The 17800-nt window shown below is 40.8% G+C and overlaps 1 protein-coding gene across 1 annotated transcript; it reads right to left on the bottom strand.

Moving 5' to 3' along the window:
• Positions 1-1735: 1735 nt before the first annotated feature.
• On the bottom strand, positions 1736-17081 carry LOC138594417 (probable RNA-binding protein 46). Its single transcript, XM_069665491.1, has 9 exons — positions 16973-17081; positions 16352-16532; positions 15993-16149; positions 14275-14404; positions 8771-8868; positions 7680-8019; positions 4650-4849; positions 4357-4459; positions 1736-1884 (listed from the first exon to the last, which is right to left on the bottom strand). The coding sequence occupies exons 1-9, from the start codon at positions 17055-17057 to the stop codon at positions 1736-1738; spliced, it is 1443 nt and encodes a 480-aa protein (XP_069521592.1). The 5' UTR covers positions 17058-17081.
• Positions 17082-17800: the final 719 nt, after the last annotated feature.

Here is a 17800-nt window from a genome sequence, read left to right as displayed (position 1 = left end):
GATGACAGTCACAACAACTGACCTTGTTGATGTTGCTGACGATGATTATTATGAAAACAAACAAAATAACGTACTTTGCTCTGCCTGTTGGCACCAGTGTCCGATCGCACTTGAAGCTGTTTGTTGGCACTTACTGACTTCGTTTCCTCCTGTCTTAATCGTTGCTTGTGTTGTATTAACTCTCTCGCTTTGGACAAAAGCGTCTGCTAAATGAAAATGTAACATTGTAATAATTGACAATAACAAATCTAGTATAAATAAAACGTTTAATCCTTGATGTATTTTTTTTTATTTTATGTACTGCTTGAAACCATTATGAAAACCAGAAGTGCCATCGACACATTGTGGAAAATAGTTTTATATGCATGTTATGACTGTAAATTAAAACAAAGCCTTACAGCCAAATATCTAATCAACTATAGGGCTGTAGCAAGTTTGAGGACGAAATAAAGCTCAAATGTGAAATGCTCCCTCAAAAAACGAACAAACGGTATTGTAAAAAGGCATAGCGAACTGCTGGAAAAATTAACTCATATGCTCAATATATTGCTCATTTGATTTTTTTTTTTTCTCATTCTGATCCAGAAGGTTAACAACACACGTTTTCATCCAGTCTCCATTAGGCTATACAATAATTTCTTTCTAAACACAAATGTGATGTCTGACACAAGAAAGCTGATTCATAATTAACAGTCTGTTCATGAAAAGATAAAAGTTAAATTAGATTATTTTTTTACATAATAGTCACAATGTATCATTCACACTACCATTACATTAAAAACATATCCATTGGCTGCACGAAAAATGTCGCCATTAATCAGAAAAGATCTTAACAAATGTACATCGGGCATGCAGAACATCAACCCCCTTCCGATGTATTTAATTCAACAGGTTGCCATTTGTGCTCCAATACTGCCATCTAGTGGGCATGTAGGTGAGCACACCACATTAAATGAAAGTACACAAGCTACAGTTTTTCCTCGATAAGTAACCAGTACAAAATTCTGATTTTAATAACTTCACTGTAAATACATATCATTTCTAAACCCCAATAAAATAAATATTGTATCCTGACCTCAATTCATACAAGGTTTATTGAGCGGGGAACTGTTTTCTGTCTTCCAACGACTGTATGTAGGGATTCCCCTCAGAAACGGATGAAGTGGTATCACCCAATATTATACCCCTTAACAAGTTAAAAACGTACATGTTAACAGGTCAGTTTCTAACGTCTTAAGGCGTTTTTAGCGTGTTATGACACCCAGGTAACTTGCCCCTTCCCCTTGTGTGTTCCCAGCTGGTCTGATGGTCTTCACTGCCCTGATTGTTTCCACCTGTTCCCCATTACCTTGTCTATATATTGTCTGCGTTTGTCTTTGTTCTGTGCCAGTTTGCCTTGTCCCGCAAGTCAGAGAACCAACGCCTTGTCCATGCTATGCTCTATGTCAAAACAGGTTTTGTATTATTTTGATACTTTGTCTATCCTTTTTTTTGTCAGAGAAGTTTTTTATCCTCAGAGTGATTTTTTGTTTCTTCATTGTTGTAGTGTTTTTCCTCTGTAGAGTGATTTTTATTTGGCACTTTGTTTCTGAGTGGTGCAGTTGGGTTCAAGTCCTAGTTCAGTTGTGACACATATTGAGTTTTCAACATCTATCTCTCTGTTTCCATAGTGAGGATGATAAAAGGGGAGACGAGGAGTTTGTGCCACCTTCACGTAAGCTGCGTTCAACTTCAGCTAAGTCCTCCTCCCCCGCCCCAGGGCCATCAACACAGTCGAAGAGGGGTCAGCAGAGATGTCGTGGGCCTGCCAGTAAGCAACTAAAGCAGGCTTCCTCTGGACATGATGCCGGCGATGGGCAGGAGAGGTGGTGTAACCCTGAAGAGCTGGATGTGGAACCACCAATGTTAAATTTTGAGCCAAGAAATCCAGTAGGGCCCAGGATTGACACCAGTGTGACATGGTCACCACTGAGCTCATTCAAACTGTTCTTCAGCTCCAGCGTGATTCACACAATCATCAAGAGCACAAATGAAAAAGCAGACAGAAGAAAAGCATCAGTGATGCAATTGAAGTGGTCTCCCCTCTCAGTTGAGGACTTCTACATTTTTCTGGCTATTGTCATCTTTTCTGGGATGGTTCAAGATCATACCAGGGTAGACATGTGAAGAGAGTGGCCCTACAACTTTCACTTTCCATGGAACTGCATGACAAGGGACAGATTTAAGGCAATTTTTTGGTCCCTTCAACTGTCTGATGTCAAAGAGGTAAAATGTTTCATCACTACAAATAGTGATTAAAACACGAGGAGAATCAGAAAAAGAAAGGAACACAATACGACAGGCTCTTTGTGAAGTGTAAGGACACCAAGGAGGTGACAATGTGCAGCACTTTCCACAAGGCTTACAAGTGAAGGCTCCACACACAGGAGAGTGAAAGAGGCTGGACAGTGTCGCCAAAAAACATTCCTGTTCCTGATGCCATCAAGGATTACAACAGCCACATGGGCGGGGTGGACCTGTCAGTTGCCCTCATTCAGTATTATATTACTCAAGCTCTTGGCAGTCGGACAGTCAGATTTGATTTTTGATATGTTGAATATTAACATGTTTTTGAAATGTTGAATGTTTACCAGTTACCTGTGCTTTTGTAAATATTGCACATTCTGACTTGTAGAATAAAACTATTCCATTTGGAGACAAAATAATACAATTTAGTTGTTTTCTATTGATTTTATGCTGTGCACAATGATAGAGTGTGATGATGCACAGGATAAATGTCAGAGCCAAAGACTGCATTATGTGCACATAGCCTCTTGTAGTGGAAATCAGTAGTTGTTGTCAGAATCCCTTTAAAGAGGTAAAACAACCCATTTGGCACACTTTGTGTACTTTAGGTATCCAAATGGCCAAATGGAGAGTCCACATGGTCCTATCCTTACTAAAACCTTTGTAGAATCTATATGCTTTGTAATATTTCTATATACTTTGACAGTTGTAGTCAAGGAGTTGCTGAATCAATTCACTGTCATCTTTTTGCAGAGAAACATTGCTATCATGGTGTTATCCTCTGTGTAATCTAGATTAAATTTTAGCCAAGGAAAAAATGTAACTTTTTTTCCCTTTGTTTGATCACAGTTTACTCATGCATATTATAGTCACAATTTACAGACACTGGGAGTACATTTTCTGAGGTCTTACCCATAGAGACCAAGACCATGCATATAGACCTGATAGTTGTGGAGATATTCTTGATTTTAGTGGGTATGTCTGTTTAGGCGAAAATCACCTGCTAGCACCTTAGGGCTTAACAAGGTTAAGATCTTATGTTTTAAAGTTTTCTTCAGTGTCCAAGTAATCAGTGATTAAGTCTTTTACTTTTATTGGTGCAAAACCACCAGATTTCAAGAATACAACAGCATATATGATGAGCTTTAACAGGGCTTTGCTCTCCTGATGGCTCTCATTATATGTGTTCCTTTATATGCCTTTATTCTGATGTTGGCATGTTTCTATTTTTTTCCTCTGACAGCTCCAGACATTCATGTTCTCCGCTCAGCGTTTAACCACTCAGATTTTCCACATGTGAGGGGTTTGATTTATATGCAGTTGGCTCTCTTTTACTTTGCAGGAAAGTTTTTACACCTTTAAACAGAACTCCTGTGCTGGGCTCAGAGCTACAGATGGCACCAGTTCCACACACTGACAGCTGCTACCACACAATTACAATAACGCAGCATGTCAGGTTGCCAAAGCAGAATTTTCTTCCCTGAGATTCTCGTGCAACGCTCAGGTGGGCTGGAAGTAAAGACACTGCAGACTCTGAACTCCTGAAAACTGAAGTTTTACTTTAACCCAGTTTAATTATCTTTCTCTGCACGGTGTAAATGTTAAAGAAAAGAGGAGGAAACAGTACTGTGGATGTAAATAAATGATGACGGTTATATTGAGACTGTGTAAATTTAATAATGTAAACACAGCTTCAGCTCTGAGTCCAGTCCTGTGTGCTGGCTGCATTAATACAAAGGGACTGTTAAAAACAATGAATTCTGTTCACTGCTCTGTATGTGTAACAGTAGATTATTTACATCTCATAAAACAGTGTGTCTCATTCTTATTAAACCAACAACAGGTTAGTTCACAGCCCCTCTGCACCAGCATAAACATATTAAACATGAAGAGTGTCTGACAGGGCCGATAAATCAAGACACGAATCATGTTGGAGGTCTGGGGATCAGTACACTTTATTTTACGTTTATTATTTGTTATTACTATTAACAAATGATTTAACCGTTAATAACTAAGAATACTTACTATAAACAAATTATTTTTGACATTTATTATTTTAGATAACAATACCCAGGTTCCACAGGGTGTTTTGAGCAGCCAGCTCTTTGGCATCGTCCAGCAGCGCACACAGCTTGTCAGGGATGTAGGTGCTGCGTGTGGACGGGATCACCACCTACACACACACACACGCACACTCTGTTTTTGTTGCTCATATGGTTAGACTTATCAGCTAAGTCGATGTAAACATTTATGTACTTATTCTGTATGTATGTATTCTGCAGATTTCCATTTGAATAAATGACAGGAAAGTGAAGTTTACAAAGGTAAAGGTGAGAAGGTATGCCTGCCGTGTATCTGCAGACCTTGTAGAGCAGCAGCAGCCTCCCGTCCTGCCCCGGCGTGGAGAACAGCTCGTACTCGGGCTGTGAACACAGGTTCTTGCGACAGTAGAAGTCAAGCAGACTGACGGCCGAGCCGATCTGACTCTGTTTGAGTGACAGCAGGCTGGTGGGGGTGAGGGGGGTGCCGGGGAACAGGGGGAACACACACCGGTCTGCCTCATCTGATCACACACACACACGCACACACACAGAGGCAGGATCAGCATTACTGCTCATTAGACATGAGTGTAGTCAGAAGATACCAGTGTAGTGTAGTTGGAGTAACAGTGAAAACAGTGTAAGGGTCAAGCTGTGGAAAAGAAGATTTTCGGAATATAAAATGAAACAAGTTGAGCTGCCCGTCACTCTTTAGACAGCATGAAGTATGAGCAGCACTCGCTGTCAGTAAACACAACACTTTAGCTGCTTTAATCACCAGGATACATGAAACATATCCACTTATGCTAACGATGTCACTTATTACACTGACGAGTGAATCCACCAGCACATTCCTCAACGTCACACACACGTCTCAAACACCCTATTTACACTCGAGTCATGAATATGAATCAAATCAAAGGCTGTTTTTTGACATTAATGATCATTTTCATGTTTGACACTTAAACTGTTTGCAAATTAAAGGCTTCAGAGGACGTAACAGCAATAAATCACTGTCCAACATGTGTGGTACTTTTAACTATTACTGTGAATAACAGCTGAGATGATAGAAAGCCCTCTGTCTCACATCAACAGAAATGTTACAGTGTTAATGTTACTGTAAACTACACAAAACATTTCCCCTTTAAAGGGTCACATTGAGGGATTTTTCTTTGACAAAAAACAAAAAACACAATACATTTGTTTTTAAAGGTCTAGCTGCGAATTTAACCAAACAAAATGCTGACTCTTTTCTGTTCTAATCATGGACTGTATACAAAAATGGTCGTAGCCGACGTGACGTCAATCATTGGGTTGTTGACTACTGTTTTGAAGGCCTGCCATTAAAACCACTGGCCCTGAAATGCAAGCCCTATTTCAGTTATTTTTTTAACATCAAATTTCTCCTTCTGTAAGTGTTTTTATTACTCAATACATGTGTTCAACTATTATAAACTCATAAAAATAGACCAAAAATATCATAAGGGTTTAAAGAGGGTTCTTTTACCACACTTGGTTCAGCAACTCTGACACCCGCATGAATAAATTGTAGTAGCTGCAGTTACGTTACTTAAATGGTATGTAACATTAATGACGCTGTTCAAATGTATGTTAAACTAGCGTGATCATCCCTGTGACAGTAACGTTTTGAAACAAAATCTTACCGTCACCTTCTTTCTGTTGGCACACACACAACCTCGCGCTTTATGTGTGCTGCAGGAGTAGCTTTTAAAACACTCTGCGCCATGTTCGCTCTGTGAACAGTCCGTTTATGGAGCCACAGCGTTAACCTGCAACGGGACGAGGTGCCGCTGATAACCCACTTATAGCCACCTCACGTAACTGCCCGTCTGCCTCGATCATCTCCCAAGTAGCTTTCATCTGTGACGGCAGAAGCGTCGCACGCATGTTTACATGCACAGCAGTCAGTTCTGCTTCTTTTTTTCCCCAACTGTTGGCCAACGAACATCATGCTGAGTTGAAGAAGACTTGAAACTAGAGATTGAGACCATAAACTCATTAGGAGAATGTTTACTGAGGGAATAAATCGAGAAGGAGGACCATTTTCTCATAGACTTCTATACAATCTTACTAGGGGAGTTAGACCCTGCTGATCATTCTTATATGTATAGTCTGTGATTGTAAACAAAATACCTGACCTAATTTTTCTACTCAAGAATCTCCTTCTCTCCTTTCACTCTCTGTCTTCGTCTGTCCTCTCTCCTTCACCTGTCTCACTCCCGTCTCTGTCCAGCTCTCCCTCTCTAAGTCTCCTTCTCAATCTTAAATCTGTCTCCCCCTCCATCATGTAAGTATAGCTTACTAGCTAGCTCAGGAAGCTGGAAGGAAAGATCGCCAGTTTGAATCAAAGAGAAGAGCCAGTCTTAAGTCTGACACTAAAGGTAGGGCTGGAGGTCACATTTAAAGTCTGACAGAATCCAGTAGAGTTTGTGTACAACAAAAAACAGCCTAGATGCTCATACTCCAACTTTGTCTGATTTTGGAGTAAAAATCAGGACACACCTACCAAAGTATGTGAAATATAATCAGTTAGGGTCATTACAACAGACACAAAAGTAATTTACAGCTGACCCAAATATCCACAAACAAAAGAAGGCATCCTGAACTGACCCTAAACTTTTACGACTGTCTCTGGGATCGGTCGCAGATGTCTTGTTCAAACCTCTGAGGGCTAAACATCTGCGGATACAATAAGACATTCCCGACCGACCCTAAACATCAGAAGCAGGGCTGCACTATAAATGGAATATTAATCCCGCACACATTTTGTCTTCCCACAATTAATTAAACATGACGGTGATATTGGCGTTTAAAATGCTCCGCCTGTAGAAAACTCTACTGCATATCAAATCAAGCCCCTCCCCCAGGGGGTGATGGAGAGGTTTGGACTTCACTTTTGGGGGAGCCGGCATGTCATGTGCCTATCTTACAGAGTGGAAGAGTAAACAACAGAGACGGTCGGAGAAACTAAAGTCAAATGTCTGGAACAGAAGATGAAGAGCTGGTCCCGGAAACGGCTCGTCGTTGCTTGCTTGTAGGTATTTCACTTTTAGGGTGAGTGATGTGATGAAGAAACAATAATCAAAGTGGTCATGAGACCTGTGTCTGTGCCGCAAAGCCACACAACTAACTTGTTCAAGCAGACACAAAGTGCAGTATGATGAGTGTATGAAGGCCAAGAGGAAGAACGAGCTAAAAACTTTGGGAATCGGTCCAGTAGATGGCCTCCGCTGTAGCCACGATACAGCCGATCAAAATATGTCCACTAAAAGTTTTTGTTTCTATGAGACATTTCAAAACTCAAATTTGTAAAAAAAAAAGGTCCAAAATTACCAAACCTCTCCATGGCTCCGTCACCCCTGTTCAGGAAAAACGTCCCGCCCCCTCCTCCGGCCCCTGTGCTGGTCCCCAGGTAACCCCTGGTGCTGTACCTCCTCCCGGCCACGCTCCCGTCTCTGACCCCCGCCGGTTTGGCCAGCGTCACCTCCACGCTCGCTTCGTCAATCACAGCCCCGTTTATGAGGCTCAGCGCAAAGAGGGCATCATCCCGGCAGCGGTAGTGAACAAAGGCGTAGTCGGTGAGCTTCTTGACGCGCTCTACTGAGCCTGGTCTAAAGCGGGAGAACTCCTGGCGGAGGGTTTCCTCTGTGGTGCTCAGCATCAGGTTACGCACCTGCAGGGACACAAACATCGTACATCTTACAACCCCATTGCTGATGTTCAGATAGTACAGGTCCCATATGCCACAACATGTCTGACTCCTTTCAGTGATGCCTTACACGATGTCTGTGAGTACAACGATGTTAATACTGATGAAAAATACTGTGAAGATTAAAAACAAGCTGTAATTGAGTGCATAAAAAGTGCACACAGAGAGACAGATGTGTTCTGTACCTGCTGAATGCTCTCCAACATGTGTAAGGTGATTTTAGGTCTGTATCTGTCGCCCTCAGGTTACATTTCAGAGTTTCAGAGTAAAAGCCTCCTAATTGATCCCCTGGAGGACGTGCAGCTCCTGTGAGCCTCCCTCCTTCTCTCTCCCTATTTCACACCTCTGATCTAAACAAGTTGGCCGAATATGTCAGACTTCTCTTCCTAAAATGCTGCCTGTCCAGCAGTGCGGGGGCTGGAGACTTTCTGATTTAAAGGCTCTAAAAAATTTCTCTACAGCGGGCTGAAGTGAGAGACTCTGAAACTTGTAGAATCCTTTCTGATCGTTTAATAAGAGAAATCATTAAAATCTTACACCTGATTTCACCTCATCTGCATCCTTTTCATAACAAGGGATTCTTTTGTAAGTGATTATTATTATTTTTTAAAGGGACAAACAGACACACACACAGACATATCAAACATACAAACACGCACACGCACGCACACGCACACACAAACTCACACACACACACACACACACACAAACTCACATAGAGGACTCTGACGTGCTGCATCACATCCTCGTCCACATCTTTCTCCGGCTTGGCCCAGTCCACCTGGATAGAGTGACCCCACAGCTGGAAGGTTCCTGTGGGACACAACAGGAACACGACAACATCACATCTGTATACTCAACATGCTAACATGTATGACAATAGTTTCATACATATATATTGTCTGTAATGACAATGTAATGAGCTGAGTGTTGTAGAAGCAGTTGGAGAGTTATGAAAGAAACATGCTGAACTGTTGTTTTTTCCTCTCTACAGGATTCAGAAGGAAGTATGTTTGAGGCTGATTGGGGAAATTGACCGATAATTGCACAATATTTTATTAATGCAAAAGTTCAACAGTTCAGCAGATTCTCTGCTGGTTCATCCATCTGATCTGTGACAGGACAGCAGCCTCCTCCTGCCTCAGGCAGCATGGAGCTGCTACAGATGGCTGTTCAGCTACACTGAGGCAGCGTCCAAGCTAATAAATTACTGTTTTAAAAATAAGACTTACTGTGTTTAGCGAAACAGTAGAACCTCAAAATTAGAAATAGAGCCTGACCAATTTATCAGTCAGACGATTTTATCGGCCCATATTTGCATTTCGCAGATGTATCGGTAGGGCGTATATGTCCTCCAATATGCTCCAATATTAATAACTTTAATTTTGGCAGTGCTGCAAGAGAAAGTCATGACACCTCCTGACAAGCAGAGGAGAGGACCTCACTCATGTTACAACTATAAACCAGCACAAAAATGACAATTACCAAGAAACGCATCTCATCAGTTCAAATCTATATCAATTTAAACCAAATTGGGCGGACCAGATATTCGCCGCTTCTTATAACTCTAAGAAGAGAGGCGTTGCAGTGATGATCAACAGAAAAATACCATATAGCAATAACTCAACCATAACAGATCTCGAGGGACGATATATAATAATCAATGGATCCATTGGGTAAGTTCAGTTAACAATAACCAATCAATACGGCCCAAATGAGGACAACCCAGAATTTTTCCATGAATTCTTTACAAAACTAATAACCTTCTCTATACAATCATTTTTATTGGAGGTGACTTCAACGCAACCATTTATCCAAAACTTGACAGATCAAATATCATCAAATCTACCAGACCGTGGCAATCATTTCAAACAGTAGAACAAATTCTGGACCAGTATTTGTTGAGATGATAACAGAAATGTACAAATCATCCAACTTTTCACCACATATGAATTCAGCACTCATCTCAGTTCTCTTCAAACCTAACAAGGATCCTACTCTCTGCTCAAGCTACCGCCCTTTATCACTCATCAACACAGACATCAAGATTATCAGTAAAGTACTAGCTATGAGACTGGAAAAAGCCATTCATACCTTAATTCACCCCGACCAAACAGGATTCATTAAAGGTAGACACTCATCAAATAACATGCGCCGTCTATTCAACCTAATAAATATATCCACAAATCAAAAGATTAACACATCCATCCTATCATTAGACGCAGAGAAAGCATTTGACCGTGTAAACTGGAACTTTTTATTTGCAACATTAGATAAGTTTGGTTTTGGACAGTCATTCATCAATTGGATTAAAATATTTTACAACTCACCCACAGCATCAGTAATCCCCAATGGAATAACCTCACAATGTTTGACACTAAACCGCGGCATCAGGCAAGGATGTCCACTCTCTCCACTATTATTCCCATTGAGCCACTAGCAGCCGCCATTCGCCAAGATTCACAAATCACTGGAATCACTGTTGCCAACACTATCCATAAGGTCAGTTTATAGGCATTGTTTAAACTCTTGGAGGAATTCTCCTCCATCTCTGATTAATCCATTAACTAGTCCAAATCCACCATCCTACCACTAAATCACCACCAATGTAAGACGACAGACCCCAAATTACCCTCCAATATCCCAACTGGTAACATTCGCTATCTAGGCATTGATATTTCCTCCAAGCTTCCAGAGCTGTTCCACCTCAACTTTACCCCCATCCTTAAATCCATTGAAGAGCAGTTAAAGTGCTGGAATAATTTACCACTCTCCCTAGCAGGCCGAATTGCAACTATCAAAATGTCAATATTAGCCAGAATCAACTACCTCTTTTCAATGACTCCTGTCAAACCAACTCCTAACTAGTTCACCACACTTGATTCATTAATTACAAAATTCTTCTGAAAATATTTATTTTGAATGTGTGTGTATATGCAGGGATGTGTGTGTGTGTATGCATGTACAGGCTGTGTGTATTGGGTTTATGTATACATATGTAATTAAATTTGTATATATGTATAAACTGTATGTGTGTGTGTATGGGTATGTGTATAAAGATAGATATATCTTTTTTGTTTTTGGTGTTTATTTATTTATGTACGTGGTTTATTATTATTATGGGGGGTCTGTTTTTGGTTTCTTGCTTACACTTTGTCTTGGTTCTGGAATGGTAAAATCTTGTCTGTTAACGTAAAAGAGAGGTGAATAATAATTTAAAAAAAAGGACATATGTTCCAAACAGACATAAAAAAAATTAACATAATAATTTTTTGCTTTTTGGAACATAAATAGGAAACTTAACAACTTACTACTCAGTCAGCACTAGGCGGCAGGCATGATGGGAAATGAGGAGGTCCCTAATGCTGCCTGAGTGCGCGTCACAGCTGAGCAGGGCAGTGTTGTGGCAAAAAAGTTCCCCGAACCCTCTTGTCACTTAATTTCAATCGCCAATAGATGATAAAACTTGGTTGAAAAACTATAATCAAAGTCTTCAAAAAACTCAAGCAAGACAAGCAAACACTAGAGACTGGCAGAATCTGATGCAAAAATAGTTTATTTCCGTATAAATACAAACAAATAAACCCGAGTCCATCCGGATGAGACTGCCCACAGGTTAGCCGCTTGGTCTTATATACTTTAAACCCCTCCCTCGCTGGGCTTCGGCACGTTTTTTTCCCCTTTTTTAGGTCTCTGCCTAATTGGTTAAAGTGTGTCGCAAGTGGCAGACTTGTGCTACCCCCCTTCCCCAAACTCTGGCTCTCTGCCCTCAGCTTGTGTCCCTTCAGTTTCGTCCGACCCATTTCCAACTTTTCCGCAGGACTCTTCCTCACTCTGGCCAATTAGGCACGCCCATGCACTGTACAACAGATAAAGGAGGGGCTCGTTGGCAGGGGACACCTGTTTTTTTTTTTCTAGATCAGATAAGGCGGCCAGTTTCCCACCCTTTGATTTGCACCTGGCTTCTATAATGAGCCCAGCGAGTTTCTCAGCTTAGGATTCTACTTTAGAGCTTTAACTTAAGAACTTACTTTAAAACATTTGACTGTAAAACTTTAACTTTAAAGTCGAGGTGAAATGAAAAATGTCATTTTAATCCTTTTAGATCACATCCTCCGTAATATTGTGCATCTATTTGACAATACAGACCAAAAAAAATACAGAAAATCCAGTTCTTCGTATTCTTATATCAAAATCCAATCATTTTTTCTTCCTGTAAAACAAAATATCACATGTGCTTACATAAGATAGGACCAACCAATTTCAACAAGAAATATCATGACATCCACCTGTCAATCAATCTGCAACATTTAGCCGCAGAGCACCAAGAACGCTCGGTCAGTTAGCTAGCTACTGCGCTGTGGAGAACGTCTGTCTACGCCCACTTCTCAACGATCAAATCAAATCCCTCCAATGATATGTCCCGCCTGCAAGTCCTGTTTCACTCAAAAATACGTCACGATACGGAAGCTAAATACTCTCGAAATGCTGTTTCATCTCGACTTTAAGGCATTAGACTATAGAAATGTTAACTTTAAGACATTTTTACCATAAAAACTTTAACTTTTAAAACATTTGATTATAAATTTTCACCTAAAACATTTCATTATAAAACTTTTGATTATATAACTTTAACTTTTTCAAATTTTTTTCCAACAGCAGCACACACAGTGAAGGGAAGCATTATCTTTCCCATACAGAACGAAACATTGTGAACAACAAACTCATGTTAAAATCACAGTAATCAGCCAAAGAAAGCTTGCTTTAAGAGCACCACTGTTTCTACCCTCTGCGCATCTAAACTGCCCATGAGATCCCGAGTGTACAGTCTGGCTCTCAGTTTTAGTAACAAAGGTGCAGGAGCTTTAAGCTTAATTGTCTGCTAGTTTCACAGCCGTTATGCTCTAAACAACAAGCTTACACGTCTACACCTCCGTACAACCCAGCAGGAAGGTACAGGATTTTATTTTAAAAAGCCATCATCGCCCCATGCTGCAGACTGTGCGTCTGTCTACTCCGCCCTCAGTCACACCTGCCGCTCCTTACAGCAGCAAGACACGCACGTGCGGACTGTTCTCCTTCACAGAACAGCAAATTAATACGTTTTGTGAAGTCCCTTTCATGTCTCATAAAGATGCTAAAGTTACGACGGAGTTACAGATAGACAGGCAGAGAGATAGCCATGTCACCGTGATGCTACGTTTTGATTGAGACCTGACCTGCGGACTGTTGGCTGAGCTCCAGACCACTGCCCCACGATAGACAGTCCATAGATAGTCCAAAATGTCCCAAACAGAGCACAATAATAAGAATAGAAACACAGACAAAGGGCAGATCCTCTGCTGATACAGACATCAGCTCACACTTCTCCTGGATTGATGTTGATTAAGAGGGAATATTTAATATGGAAAATCCTGCTTATTAAGCCTTTTATTCCTATTATTAACAATATCTGTCTGTCAAATGAGCTGGTCTGTGTTTGGTGACTTTTATCTGTAGCAGCACTGTGTGAAGGTGGGAAAAGAAGAAAATAATTTTTTGTTCCAACTTTTGTGTGTTTTTGTGTTATACTCACGTCTATTTAATTTGATAATTTATTTTGGTGCTATTTAAGTTGCTACAGAAACACTTTAATTTTGTACGTCATGCAAATGTAACAATAACATTTCAGAATTGGAATTTTGTTCTTTTAATTTCAGATACACTTTGAACATATCTGAATATATCGGCCGATACATCGATATCGGAATTTTCATTAGTCCCAAAAATCCAGTATTGGTCGGGCTCTTGTTGTAACCAAAACTTTGAGGGTTTTATGCTTGAAAAATGAAGAATGGATCACTTAGATTCTTGATTTTTTTTCCTGCATATGTATCTTATATAGTAAGGGGAGGCTAAGTTAAAGACACAGCTGTCAGTGTTACAGAAGCACAAACTGCATCATTTAAAATAATATATGTTTGAATACAAATGATTGAACACAAAGTAAACATTAAAAACCTTCATGCAGGACTGTAGGCTATTAAACTTTAAAAAAATAAATTCAATAAACTGGACTGGAAGTTAAATCCTCATTCAGACTCTTTGCTGCATTTTTCTGTGTTCTAGCTCCCCCTGCTGGACAAACACAAGTGACCCAGAGTCAGCAGGTGGAATAAAGAAGGAGAGACGGACAGCTGTGATGAAGGAGTCAGAGGAGGATGCAAAGAGAGTGAGTACCCGGGATGAGCTTCCTCCTGGCCATGGCTGCAGCCTTGTGCGACTCGTACTCTACGAAGGCGAACCCTCGGTTTTTGTTCTTATCTGTGGAGCTGGGATACACGATCACATCCACCACGCCGTCTGTAACCTGACACACACGCACACACACACACACACACACACACACACACACAGGAGGGAGCAAAGGTGGTGGTTAACATGTAAACAGTAACAGCTGCTGCTTCTTCTACTGTTGCTGTAAATGATGACTGTGACCTGAAACACCACATGCTGCTGTTTGTGTTAATGAGGGAACAAATGTTTAGTTTTGAGCCTTTGTGTTTCCACCCCTGAGTTTCCAAAAAGAGAGATCTTAATGCTCCAGTTACAATGATATTTAAGACAACAGTTTGTCAAACTATTTCCTGTTTCAACATTCATCAACATGCACATAGCCAACTCAAGAAATGGTTTTCCCACCTGGAACTTCATTTTTCTGTCACTGTTTTCAGAGTTTTCTAAAGTTATAAATAATTAACCAATCAGTAGAGATCATTGGGCTGATGAGCTGAGAATACAAGTCAAATGTAAACTACATGATGTCATTTAGTCAGCACTCTGCTGTAACACATAAAGAACAAGCTGCCGGTCTGCAGGTGTGCTCAATGACTGAGTCAATATGGAGAGGTTGAGGGATAAAAACATCACTTCAGTGAGCTTGAGACAAAAACGTTCTGCAATCCAGATTTACTAGAAGCCGCGAAAAACACTCTTTAAACAATCTTGGGCTCTCAAAAGCAAAATAATAGACACTAAAAACCCTGATCAGAAAAAAATAAGCACAAGAACATGTAAATGCTGGCAGCTGTGGTGTGGGATCTGCTGACATGTAAAATGAGGGATGACTGAGCATCTGTTAGCACGACTCAATGAGCTGCCAATGTTACCAGCTGCTGGTTGAACACAACAACTACTGTTGTCCGGGGCGACTGTGGCTCAGCGGTAGAGTCGGTCGTCTTTCTTCTGTTGGAAGGACAGAGGTTCGATCCCTAGCTCCCCCAGGCTACATGTTGAAGTGTCCTTGGGCAAGACACTAAACCCCAAATTGCCCCTGTGGTATAGCTAACAGGTATGAATGTGATAACCGATTGACAGGTGGGCACTTTATGTAGCCTCTGCCATAAGTGTATGAATGTGTGTGTAGTGTAAAAGCAGCTTTGAGTGAAAAGCAAACTAGAAAAGTGCTATACAAGTACAGTCCATTCCATTAGCTTATCTCTGTGTGTCCACATGTTCAGTCTGTATGACTAATAACATATCTGTCCATCATCCATTCTCATTTCACAGCTCAACTTTTACAATAACAACCAAACGGCTCTGCTCTTGCTAGTTTTGTTCATTTTGTTTCCAAGTTTTCAAAGATTTTTTTTAACCTTTTTCTTAGAGTTAATTGAAGACATTTCAAAAAACATTTTACAAATTAATTTATTCTCTGTGTTAAAGCTCCTCCATGAGCTTTAATTTGGTATCCAGGGGAAGAACTTTGACTTACATTTAGTTCACTCTACCTTTAATTATTTCACTTAATTAAAAATAACTACAATCAAGTGTTTTACGCAGCTGTTCCGTCTTCTGTTTCTCTACACGCCTGGTTAAACTGTCAGTCATAAACATGTAAACAATACTTTTAGTTTTCCAGATGTCCACATGTGGCTCAGGTGTGTGTGTGTTTGTACATTCTTCATCTCATCCATGATCTCATCCCTCCTCTTGTCTTTTGGGATGGAGCCGATGAAGAGGCGGCAGTTGTTCAGACTCACGCACACACCGATGAACTTCCCTGGACGGATCTCGTAGTTGTCCAACATCTGGATCGCTCTCTGAGCTGCTTCTCTGCACCCATAACCAATGGTCAGGATAAATTATCATAACATGGATCTTTGTTTTTTATTACCCTGCCTTCAGTTGATTCTGGTTCTCCTCTTTCTAAATAAATGTGATTTATAATCCACAAATAATAAGACCATAGATTTAGTAGTTAAAGGGATCATTTCTGTTATGTTGTCAAACTGAATATATAAATAGACACACTCACCTGTTGGTGTACAAGACAAAGGCGTAGCCGCGGTTCTCTCCACTGAACTCCATCATCAGTCTGAACTCGTAGATCCTTCCGGCGCTCTCAAACAACGGCACCAGCTCGTCCTCGTACATGTCTCTGGGAATCTTCCCCACAAACACCTCGCAGCCCCGCGGGGGGGCCGGACCCTCCCAGCCTGAGGCACAAAAGAAAACACAACGACGGTCAGACAGAACTTTCACTGGAGCTGATCTCAGACCAGTGGAGTCGCTACATCAACAGGCTGCAGCCAAACCAAACTCCATTCACTTAAATCACTATTTTAAATCTATTTTTTCAGACTGAGAACAAAAGATAAACACTGACCTTTCCATAAGTTAAAAGGAGATGTTTCATAATACCCTCACATCTTGAGTTTTTTTTTGACATATTACACAGATCACTGAGGGCTTACATTAGGAACAAACAGATTATTTCAGTTATTAATCCCTGGATTTTTCTTTAGACAGCTTTAATCAGACATAAGTGTTCTGTATGTGCACACTGCTCATCTTTTTAATATTTTCTGCCCCTTTTCATATAACACAACACTAATTCTCTTCTTCGTGTGTTTTCATGGTCTTAAGACACACAGACCTGGCGGGGGTCCTCCGAACTTCCTCTGTCCGTTCTCCTGCACCATGTCGTAGCCCGTCTTCTCCATCAGGTCCAGCAGAGCCATCTCTTTGGCGCAAGATGCCTTGAACTCGTCCTCGCCCAACGGAGGACTCACTTTCCCAGAGTCTTCGGCCATGTCTCCGCCTGACTCTCTGTCCACGACTGTCTGAAAGAGTACAGTCAGCTTTAGACAGGCGGGTCACAGGACTGATGCTGTCAGCTCAGGAGGAAAGAATTACTTACCTGGTGATCAACATACAACTTCGTTGATAGAAAATCATCAAAACGCAATCTAACTTGTAATCATGAATAATCTAATAACAATTAGAAGCAAAGAAAGCTTGCAGAAACAAATAAATACAATACATCGAATATTATTGCATAGTTGAAAATGAAGTTAGCTTAGCCTCCCCTTAAATGTGTTGTTAAGCTAACGTTAGCTGACTTTATTTGTTATTTTCTGTAGACCACTTGTAACCGGTTCAAGTAACCGGTTCAAGGACCCCTGAAAGTCCCCGGTACCACCTTTTGGCAACAATAACCTTAATATGCTGACGTTAGCTCGTGTAAACTGCACTCGTTCATCTATAAAGTATAACATGGACAAAACTACACCACAGGGGCTACAAATTAGCATAGCAGTTACCGTTAAGTTAGCTAAATGTTATGATAGCGGCTTCGGTAACTTTAGCGCCTTCCAACCGTTTTTTTTTCTTCAATCAACTGGCCGGAAATATGATTGACATTAAGGTCAGTCTCCCTGAGCTCGTTTCTCTGAGGCACAGAAGGCGGGACAAATGGGTTCAC

Source organism: Semicossyphus pulcher, unplaced genomic scaffold (genome assembly GCF_022749685.1).
Source record: "Semicossyphus pulcher isolate SPU_LCO1_2020_fin unplaced genomic scaffold, fSemPul1.0.p SCAF_10, whole genome shotgun sequence".
In the NCBI taxonomy this organism is placed as follows: domain Eukaryota; kingdom Metazoa; phylum Chordata; class Actinopteri; order Labriformes; family Labridae; genus Semicossyphus; species Semicossyphus pulcher.
Note: the sequence above shows the minus strand (reverse complement) of the source record. Positions and strands in the feature narration are given on the sequence as shown.

Coding starts and splice junctions, on each gene's coding strand:
- LOC138594417 (XM_069665491.1), bottom strand. CDS start 17,057: ATGGCTCTGCTGGACCTGATGGAGAAGACGGGCTACGACATGGTGCAG. Junction 14,405..15,992: donor TCATGGATGAGATGAAGAAT/GTACAAACACAC, acceptor CGTGTGTGTCAG/GTTACAGACGGCGTGGTGGA. Junction 8,020..8,770: donor AGCACGTCAGAGTCCTCTAT/GTGAGTTTGTGT, acceptor GTGTCCCTGCAG/GTGCGTAACCTGATGCTGAG.